Here is an 11,800-nt window from a genome sequence, read left to right on the forward strand (position 1 = left end):
TATATGGTGGTGATTGTAAAGTTTAAATCATACGTATATAAAATATCCATATTAAGCAGATCTTACAAAAGCATAAGTATAATTATTTAAGGACTTTAAGAATGAGTATCAAGAGTATATAATTTTAGATAATTCATATACGTATGATTTGAATTTATGATCACTACCATACAAACGATCAAAGTAGTAGCAAAGATTATTTATCTAAAAAATTACCTTATAATCGGATATCGTTTGACTTTTTGATCACTCATTTTTCATTTAACGGTTCAAATCATCCCATGCTAAATTGACCATGATAACGATATCCGATTGAAGTAAAATTTTGACAATGTACTACAAATATCATTAAGATCATCATTGTAAGTTTTGAATCTTTCGGTAGTCTCTATCTATTACATCATTATACGATCGTTCGTAATTGTCAAAATTAAATTTTATTGATCGACATATTTAGGGCTACTAGATCGAGATTGTCTTTTGTGACGATACTCTAACGATAATTATTTAGATAATGAATGGTGAAGATAGACTTTAAATTCTAAAATTATAATATATTTAGAAAAAAATAAAAAAATTATATTTAGTTGCAAAATACATTTGCAACCCATTTCTAGATTGTAAAATATTAAAAAATTTTATGATTGAAAAATTGATCATAAAATTTTGAAATTATTTTTTTAATCTAAATTTTATAATCAAAAAATCACTTGCAAAATTATTTAAAGATTAAAAAAATAATTCAATTATTTTGTGATGAATTTTTCAATCATAATTTTTTTAATATTTTACAACCAAAAATTTAATTATAAATATATTTAAATTAAAAAAATAATTAAAATATTTTTATAATTAATTTTTTGATTGTAAAATTTTAAAAAAAAAATTATGATCAAAAAATTGCTTGCAAACTTATTTATAGATTAAAAAATAACTCAAGAATTTTGCGATCAATTTTTTAGTCATAAAATTTATTATTTATAAAATATAAAAAAATTATGATCAAAAAATCGATCATAAAATTTTTAAATTATTTTTTATCTATAAATAAGTTTACAATCAATTTTTTGATTGTAAAATATTAATTTTGTGATCAAAAAATCGATCATAAAATTTTAAAATTATTTTTATTCTATAATTAAGTTTGCCATCGATTTTTTGATCATAAATTTTTTTAATATTTTATAACTAAAAAATTGATCATAAATCTAAATTTTAAAAAAGAATTAATTGGCACTATCGATTTCTTCTTTATAATCCGCCTACTTCCCCTCTCCTCCCCACCCGAAGCCATTTTTTTCCCTCCCAGCAATCGAAGCCCCTCTTCTTCTTCCCAACGACTGCCTCCCCTCGTCAGCCGGCCTGCGACGGCACCCTCTCCCCTCCCCGATGATTGCCTGTGACGGCCTCGATCCCCTCGTCAGCCCGCCCGCAACAGCCTCCCCTTCCCTCCGACCTCCCCTCATCGGCTCGCCTGCGACAACCCCCTCTTTCCTCCCCGATGACTGCTCACAAAGGCCTCCTCTCACCACCCATCTGCGATGACCTCCCTCGCCGGCCTGCTCGTGACAGCCCCCTCCCCTCCTTGACTCCTGAACCCAATCTTTCCCTCTCTAGCAACCGCCTGTGACGACCTCTCCTCATCGGCCTGCCTGCAATGGCCCCCTCCCCTCCAGCCTCCCCTTGTCGGCTCGTCCGTGATGGCCATCCTCCCCTCCCTGATGACCACCCGCGATGGCCTTCCCTCATCGTGAGCCACGAGAAATAGACGGAAAACACCCACAGTCCACAGTGGACCGCGAGAAACTGAGGGGAACCGATCGCTGGTCCATGCCTCGTTCCATGGACCATGCCAGCCAAATTTTATTTTAAATAATAATATAAAAAATAAAATATATAAAAAATAAAAATAATATAAAATTAAAAAAATATATAAAATTAAAATTTTACGATCAATTTTGCTATCGATTTTGAAAATAAAATATTATAAAAAATAAATTACAACTGATTTTGCAATCAATTTTTTAATTAAAAATTTTAAAAATAATTAACGATCAATTTTATGATCGATTTTATAAATAAAAAATATTTTAACAAAATTAACGATTGATTTTACGATCGATAAATTAATTAAAAAAATAAAAATAATTAATGATCAATTTTGCAATCGATTTTATTAATAAAAAAATTTTAAAAAAATTAGTGACTAATTTTGTAATCGATTTATTAATAAAAAAATTTAATAAATTTAGCAATCAATTTTATGATCAATTTTATTAATAAAAAAATTTAAAAATAATTAGTGATTGATTTTATGATCGATTTTATTAATAGAAAATATTTTAACAAAATTAACAACCAATTTTTGATCAATATATTAATTAAAAAATAAAAAATAATTAGTAATCAATTTTATGATCGATTTTATTAATAAAAAATTTAAAAATAATTAACAATTTATTTTGCTATCACTTTATTAATAAAAAATATTTTAATAAATTTATCGATTGATTTTAGTGATCAATTTTGTAATTGATTTTAAAAAATAAAATATTATAAAATTTAAATTATTTTTTTATTTTTTAGTCGCTAAATCGATCGTAAAATTTTGTGATCAATTTAAATCAGTTATAAAGTTTTGCCATTAGGATTTTTGCAATCGATTAAAATCAATCGTAAAATAAATTAGTAATCAATTTTTATTATTTTGCAATTGATTTTTTGGTTGCTAAATCTCTGTTTTCTTGTAGTGCCCTTTCTAATTATTAAACTCGATTATGTATATATAGGATTATAATTGTCTCAACAGGAAAATATCTAGCAATGAGATATTACGACATGATCTATTGGTTGAAATTTTGAAAAAAATTAAAATTATTTAGATTTATTGGAATACATGCAAGAAAAGTAATATAATATTTTTTTAGATTTATCGATAAATTTTATAGTATTTATATCATTAAATTTTGAATCATATTATTTATGATTTATAAATATGAAGCATAATATTTATTTTTTAAATTATTATTGAATATTATTTGATGCATTATCGAAAGTATTGATTTCATTATGGATTACGATCGATTGATTTTGATTCCGAATGATTTTGTGTATTGTTTGATTGAAATATGAAAATGATTTTATTGAAAAATAGATTTGAATCGAGATGGATTTTAACTTGCAGTTTAACTATATATCAAAATCCTACCAGCGGAGGTTGTGCATTAATATATCAATATCATGTCAGTAAAAGCTGTGCATTGGTATATTGATACCTTGTCAGTGAAAGTTATGTACTGGTACATCGATATCCTACTAGTAAAGGTTATGCGTCGGTATGTCAACACACTGTCAATGGGGACTGTGCACTAGTATATCAATACTCTACTAGTGAAGATTGTATGATGGTAGATCAATACCTTGCTAGTGGAGTTCTACATTGACACTTTGACTTTGACTATTCTGAGTCTATTTTGGCCTAGCCACAATATAAAAATATGATTATAATTCATAACTACCAAGGTGAACCAGATATTTTAAAAGGATTAAATTTGCATGCATCTTATTTTGACCGTAACATATATTTTGAATTGAATTTTGAATTAATATACTTTAGATGTTTATTTTCAGTATATTTTTATTATTTAATTTATCTAACTAAAGTGTTCATTGCTTATTGGGCTATCAAGCAAATTATCCTCTTTTTGTTTTTTAAATTCGCATGCCTAGTTTTGGATATGAGTACTACTTAGAAGTGAGACTAGAAGCGAGATTCAACAATATCAATGTTATTTAAATTTAAATTTATTATTATTATGTGAGATTGATCGGTTGAGATTTATTTGGTGTAAAGACTTTCAAATATATTTATTAGTTAAATTTGTTAATTAAATATTAATTTTTAGTTAGTTAAATTGATTCTATTGTTATACATTAATATCATATTAGGAATATCTTGCATGCTTGTGGAGAGAGTTCTCTATAAATATGCATCGGTTGTCATGACCCGTCTCGCAAAAACTCAGATCGAGAATGTGTCAGGAAATAAAATTGAAAATAATGACTTATATAAGCTACCAAAGAAATGATTATTACAAAGGTTGGATTTATTCTCTTTAAGGTACAAATAGGTTGTATTTCTCAAATTTTGAATTGAGTTTGGGATGCCTCTTTTAGAGAAATTGTTGTCCAGCCATAGCTTATGTAAGCCAGATTTAGCAATGCTATCAGGTATTGGACCACCAGTTCATTGTTGTTGATATAAGAATTTTTTTGTACACTGCAGGATATGTAGAAAATTTGATGTGGAGCATACTATTTTATCCAATTGATCCATATTGTCACTGTTTTTTAACGCGCATTTAATATCTGCAAGTCGATTTTTTCATTTAAAAATTTTGTATGACGAAAATATCCCTATCTTTTGAAAAAATTATGACATCCTGTGGCGTATTATAGCTCAGGATGTCACAATATAGCCCAAGATATCATAGTATGAAAGAGATATTTTTGTCTAATCACTTTTTAATGCGTATTTAATGCCCGCAGATCGACTTTTTCGTTTGAAAATTTTGAATGATAAAAATATCCTTATTCTTTGAAAAAAATTATGACATCTTGTGTATATTATGATATCTTACGTTATATTATGACATCCTGTGAATAAAAATTATGATTTTCTGGATACAGAATGTTATAATATGGACATTGGATGTTATAATCTTATCAAAGAATAGGGGTATTTTCTTTATACAAAATTTTTAAATAAAAAAATAAATCGATCTACAGGTATTAAATGCATGTTAGAAAGTGGTGACTACGTGGATCAATTGGACAAGGTGGTGTGCTTCACATCGGATTTTTTACACCACCCACGGTGCACAAAGAATTTGCCTTGTTGATATATTTTCAAAATGTTTGGTGAGTTCCACAGCTGATAAGGAACCATTTGAGTGAAGTTTTCCCATGATAATTCCAATGTAACAAGAGGCAATCTACTTAAATAGCGCAGTGGTTCAGCAAACAAATTGTTTCCCTCTAGAATCACTTGCTTCGCATATCTTGGATAGGATTTCCCACCAAAGCAGCTGGTTGGTATTATCAAAGAATGAGGGCAGGTGTTGCAGTTCCACCAGAGGCAAAGGTCTCATGAAGTTGTCGATATCCAATCTTAAAGGGGTGCTTGAGTGGAGGGAGTAGGAGTCTAGAATTGAAATAGGAATATATGACTCCCATTCCAACTGTTTGGTTAGGAGGAGTCCCATTCCGATTCTGATTCTAGGATGGAATAAGAATAGTCCAATCTACATAGAATTCAATTCCTATTCTTCTCTATGGATTCAAATTTTTATTACAATTTCGATTCCGGTCACGAACCAAGCATTTCGAGGGATTTGGCCATTTCGATTCCCATTCCTAGCCATTTCGATTCCCATTCCGATTGCGATTCCGGTCGCAAACCAAGCACACCCAGATTTAGGTTTTGAGCAGATTTAGATTTCCAATCCACTAGGATACTCTCTGTGAAGCCATTCACTCCTAGACAAAGTGTTTCCAAACCTATCACTCCGTTAATGCCCCTTGGTAGAGCTCTTGTCAAACTGTTTGAGTGGAGATCAAGAGTGGAGAGATTTTGCAAGGAACTAATGGCGGTAAAGATTGAACCTGTGAAACCATAATTCCCTTTGCATCCAGATAAAAGAGTTTGGTGAGAGCTCAGAAGCTGGGAAGCAGCATGTATTCCAAAGGAGTTTATACTCAAATCTAGAAACACCCAAGTCATGTAGGTTCCCCAGCTCAGATGGGAGATTTCCTGAGAAGGAATTATGAGAAATAGACAACTTTATGAGACCCTTGATCCATCCAACTGAAGAAGACACAGCTCTAAAGACTTATTTAGCTCAAATATTACAGGTATACTTGGATTCTGCAAGTCCCATAATGTTTCCGGAATTTGATCAGAGAATTGGCAGCTGATGAAGTTGAGTTGCTTTAGAGATGTTAATTCCTTGAGGCAGCTTGGAATCAGTAATTTGAATGGTGTGAAGGATGACTTGATTGCCTGAATGAAATGACCTGATCATGTGAACTGACAAGTAGCATGGATTTTTGGATCAGACCATCTCAAAATGAAATGACCTGGCTGGGGCAAATAACCAAACTTCTCCATCACCATTATAGTCTGAAGCTACCACAGAAAGATGATGAGGATAAGGATGCAAACTTAAGTGCGCTTGTGTCAACATCTTTATGCTGCTAGGCCCACTTGATAGGCTTTTAGCATTCAGAAAATTTCAGCGTATGGATTGAAGGGAGATTAGTGAAAAGTGCACACAAATCCTCCTACTAAGTTGAAGGGTCTGGCAACTTGCTGTGAATAAAACTCCAAATCAAATTGAGATGCTTCCAAGATGTCCAGAAAACATTCCTAGAGAATTTTGGTTAATCCATTAACTAATTTTAATCAACTAATTTTGCTTATCGCTCCACATAATATTCGGTAATTACTATAGCATTCGTATTAGTTAATTAAATGGGTTGACATCCAGATCTATTAGATCAAAAAGAATAAAAAATGACTGCAAAACCCAATGCATCTAATAAAAGTTGGGTCAACTTGTTTATGACCAGATCAAACCAAACCATACTCAAACTAGACCTTATAATTTCATGTCTTAGTGGCTATCCATGTCAAGAATTGCCGGCATATGAACCCAACTGATCATTGACGATGACCTTGAGAAGAAAGGTTGGTTGACTGCAGAATAAGCTAGTCCAATTAAGTTGGAAGGGGTCTGCTCGTTCTTCAGCTTTGACCCAATTAATTCGGTGAGAATCAAAAGCATCAGTTTTGACCTGATTAAGTTGGTGAGAATCAACTTAGACCAATGAGTGCTGAACCGATTTAGCCAACCCATCCAGAAAGAGCATGGGGTTATCTGAGACTTGACTGAATCCAATCTAGGCCAATGAAGGCTTGGCCACAAAAATAAAACTAGTCTAGTAAAAATATAATGTAATATAATATAAAGCTAGCTAGAGCTCCACTTCTGGGCTAGGTCTACTTGCAGTTTGCCTTGCTCCAACTTTTGCCAAACTATGTTGAAGAGTTCTTTTTAATTTGCTCAAAAAAATAATATTCTCAAATGGTTTACTTTCTCTTCGTTTGTAAATGAGGCTTGCACGCAATTATTGGCTTGTACAACAAGATAGGAAGCAAATTTAAATATAGTTTCTAACAAGTTAAAGGACAGCTGAAAGATCTTCGACATTCGTTTCTAATTTTTTAGCTATTTGAATGGAACAAATCAAATTTAAATAGTAATAGGAATAAGAAGTTTTCTACAAGCATGCAAGAGAGTGGCGCGTAAGCACAAGAACACATCCAAACACACACGCACAAAAACTTGGAGAGATACGGAGAGAGAGAGAGAGATACCTATAAAATGGATATATACAGAAGCCACTGTGCCTAGGCTACCAAAAAAAAGAAAAAAGCCACTTTATGTTTTTGGATAAACCTAGAGAATTCTAATATAAACAAATTTTAAAGGTCTTATTTATAAGTTCATCTGATCATCTGGTTCTAATTAATGGTCATAATGAAATAAACTAACTATTAGTGGCTAATTTTATTATGAGTTTGTTAGAGAATGGCTGCTTCTCTATTGTTTTATAGGATAACATATATATGACTACAAAAAAAGCAAATAATATAGTTGATTGGACAGTGACATATACTGTTGATCATACTAGAACAACTTTTTCGACTGCTGTATTGTAAATTCCTTAACCTTTTTTTTACATATTTTAGTTTTTGATTCGCATGGATGTTTTTTCAGTAGATTAGTTTAACAAATCCGATTTTATCAAGAAAAAAAAAGTACATACCTCACTGCTATCTCTTAACTTATGAAAGTTCTTAAAATTTTTCATAGTATATATTGTGCATGAGGAACTAATTAGCTTAACATTGCATAATATAGATATGAAGCAGATAATTAACCATTTCAATTTCCAAATAATGGAAGTTGTCCAGATTAATTTTTAAAAGGGTTGTGTGTCTGGGTGGCTAGCAAATGGCTGATCAGTTACATAACATAGCAATCACTGATCAATATAATAGGGTTAGACAAAGGACATAGTATCCATGGTTTCTCAAATTTTGTTAGTTTTTAAAATTTTTTTGACAGGTACTACAGTTAAGATATTATTTTTCTTCAATAAGGAAAATATGTTTATGGATAATCTGTAAGTCTGGAAAACAACTTCATCTACCTAAAAGCCTTTGCATGGTATTCACTGGTTTATCTTTAAGGGTCTGTTTGGTTGGGAATAATCTAACATAAAAAAATAAATCTCATATCAGATTATCATATTTGATATGAAAAAATGGATGAGAGAGATAGTAAAAGAATTGGTGAGCCTATGTTTATTTTTCAAAGAGAGAAAGTAAAATAAATATCATAGAAGGTTGGTATTTGATAAATTTCTAAATAATGGTAATCTATACTTAACAAAAATGTTCCCAATAAAGCTGAATATATATGTAATCATTGAATTTATTCTAATGCATTTCTAAATTCATTCAATAAAAAATTTTTACAAAAAAATTAAGATGAAGATGCCATTATGCAGAGAACTATATGATTATAGTCATTATATAAAAACTAATTAGAGATACAATACTATCATAGTATCAAGAAATTATTTTATATTGAAGAGTATATTCGTAAATTTTGTCATATTCCTATATAGGATTATCTCCAACCAAACGTAATAAGCTTTTTTCAGTATCATTTTTTAAAGTAATTTTTATATCACCTAAACGTAATAAAAATTATTTTTCTTCACAATTATTTTTTTAGATAAATAATTTCTATGCATGAATCATCAAATTATCCCATAATTTGACAATTGACACATTCCAACCAACAAACCCTAAGATGTAAAGATATTTATCAAACATATATGCTTTTATAAACACATTAAAAGGCATGAACTTTAATACACACATAGCATGTGCCGAACGAATGAATATCTTATGCTTATTTTGTGCTTGTTATATTCTACCTTCACTATTATGTGAACTACATTAGCAAAATATGTTACTTTCTAGATTCTCTTGTTAATTCAAACCATAGTTGACTGGAAAAATGAATCTATCTTTAATTTTCAAGTTGGTTCTTTGATCATCAAAAAATAATCCAAGTGGGTTGTAAAAAGAGAATAAATTAACGATTGATTAGGAATACTAAAGTTGAATTGAAAGTCTGGCGTTGACTAGCTCAAGCTTAAAATTCTCCAGTCTTCATGAATTTATAGTTATGTTTCATAGGTTTCTGTCATAATTAAGCATGATTTTTGCAAAGTAGCAAGGAACTTTCTTACATAAGGAATTATCTTAATAGTAAAGGGATTGGGCGTCCATGCTGTTTGTATTTGAAAAAAGGAATTAAAGCTGGTTTACAGCTCTTTTTGTAAGGTATAGAAGATTAATAAGAACTAGGCTAAGGAGATTATAAACGTTCAAGAGCTTATAAATTGCCAAAAAAAATGCAATAGATGAGCAACATGAATAACATGCACTTCAAGTGGATCTTTGGCGATTTGAAGGTTAATCTGGAGAACATTGAAGTATTTTTATTTTTTTTCTTTTTTTTTTTCCAAAAATGAATTTTAATCTATTTTTAAGTGATAGAAGATTCAAATTTCATCTTTGCAAAGTAAGAGTTCAGCTCACATGCAAATTTAACCTGATCAAGTTGTCGAAGATTTAGACCTAGTTGAAGTTTCAAGAATTTGTCAAGGAACACATCTGCAATAGAAATACAGCTATTCTCTGACATTGGAAAAGCCCTGATATTTGCACTCAAAATTCTTTTCGAATGATGCCCAAACTCAGATCTAAGCGCTCCATGCTCTGAAGTATATATGGACATCACAATGAATACCCTACAATCCAAACTAGCATTACTAATTAAATCTCCCCACAAACAAACACTCAATCCTAGAGTAGGTAATCCAGATCATAAAAATAGCACATCCAACAATCAAACACATGAGAAGCTATGGCCAAAGTTGAACGCTTTAAAGAATGATTAACAACTGCAAATCCACTATGGAAGCCCCTCTAAATTGTATTTACATCAACTAAGGGGCTCCTCAAAGCACCAAAATTGCACCAACAATAGTGGAAGCACTCATCATAATCTTTCACAAGGAGAAAGTTTACGTCCTTGTTGGATTAGTACTCTCTCTTCATCTCCTATAATATTGATTTCATAGCTAGCTAGTTCAAAATTTTCTTTTTCCTTTTGGTGAGGCAACCAGCTATTACTAGGTCAATCATTGTTAGCTGAGACAAAAAGAAGGGCAAATGATTCATGGTCAGTGATGAAAGTATCTACAATTAATATCCTCTACAACGCCAATCTACTTATATATTCAGCAGAGCTAGCTGCGTCTCTTTTTTTTCCTTTAAAAAGAAAGTTTACAAGTAATCTTTTCTCAAAGAGATGAAGCAATTCTACCTTGATCTCTTTTCCAACCCCCCAACAATCTCACTGGTGACAGCCTCCCTGGGGATGACCTACTTTTGCTCTCGGAAATCGTCTCGAGCTTTGGAGACCATGGCCGGTCTCTCGACCCTACGAGCTGGGCGTAGTGCTTCTTTAGCTCCGGCGTACTGCACAAAGTTTCACCGTCGCTGCCACACTTCTGCCTCCCTTCGACGTTGGCGGTGATGACCTTCGTTATAAACTCCGGCTGAACCTTGATGAGCGTCCTCCCATCACTGCCCTTCACGTACTCAAATGGGCACTGCCCAACGCTGGCAAGTGATGGCTTGTTGGGTCCCGGAGAGAGCGAGGCTAGGGTTACAGCCGTGAGGGTCTGGTTGCATGGGAATCGGTCGACCGGCATGACGAAGTAGGTCTCGCCGGCGATCAGCTCATCGCCGATGGACAAGACCGGAACCGGCTGCCCGATGTAGAAGGAGTCTGCATGGCAGACGACGCTGTCGGGGAACCGGAACATGAGCTCGCCGGCGACCTGGTTTCCGGCGAGGAACTTGGTGGTGCCACCCCAGAAGACAAGCTTCACCAGGCTATTGGAGGTTGAGCTGAAGCAGGGGGAGAGCCCGTTGCCCATGGCGGATCGAATCCTATCAATTGTATCTCAGTTGAGACAAGAAGGAGAAGAAGACATGGATTTTTATGCGAGGAGAAGGTAGATATGATTAAGCTTTGGTGAAGACTTTGGTGCACGGTTGGTTATATAAGAAACTTGGAGGCGCTTTGACTTGGACAAATCTAGCCTTGGATTTGGATCCCGTCGGTGGTCAGAAGCGACGGCTTTGGTAATAGAAGGTTAGGGGTTCGTGGACTACCAAAAATTCCTTATAACCTGAATATTTTGGGCTAATAAAAAAAAATCTTTTTTTTTTTTTTTTGGCTGGACCCAGCTGTAGAAGCTATATATGTTCTAAATCTAATGCATGCATGGAATCTGGATTGGGTGGAGCCACGTGTTTGGAGTAAGAATTGGGTCAGCTAGAGAGGGGTGATGGTGGTGGCTGGTCCAAATCTAATGCGGGATCTGGTCTACAGGATTCACGGAGGGGAGGAGGCATGGGAAATTAATGTGTGGTCGTTGATGCTGATAGCAAGTCGGGTGGGGAGGGTAAAGAGACATAAAACGTGTCCATATATGTGTTAAAAGTATAAAGAAGGAGGAGATGTTGAAAAGTATCCCAGAAATTTAAAGGAGACTGCTTTAACTCGGGAAATATTCCAAAAGA

The 11,800-nt window shown here is 32.9% G+C and overlaps 1 protein-coding gene across 1 annotated transcript; it reads right to left on the reverse strand.

The window, feature by feature from the left end:
* Nucleotides 1–10,085: 10,085 nt before the first annotated feature.
* On the reverse strand, nucleotides 10,086–11,258 carry LOC105057612 (uncharacterized). Its single transcript, XM_010940264.4, has one exon. It carries the CDS (start codon nucleotides 11,149–11,151, stop codon nucleotides 10,510–10,512), a length of 642 nt encoding a protein of 213 aa, XP_010938566.1. The 5' UTR covers nucleotides 11,152–11,258; the 3' UTR covers nucleotides 10,086–10,509.
* Nucleotides 11,259–11,800: the final 542 nt, after the last annotated feature.

This window comes from Elaeis guineensis, chromosome 14 (assembly GCF_000442705.2).
Source record: "Elaeis guineensis isolate ETL-2024a chromosome 14, EG11, whole genome shotgun sequence".
Classification (NCBI taxonomy): domain Eukaryota; kingdom Viridiplantae; phylum Streptophyta; class Magnoliopsida; order Arecales; family Arecaceae; genus Elaeis; species Elaeis guineensis.

Excerpts from the sequence above, each read along its gene's own strand:
- LOC105057612 (XM_010940264.4), bottom strand. The coding sequence starts at position 11,151 with ATGGGCAACGGGCTCTCCCCCTGCTTCAGCTCAACCTCCAATAGCCTG.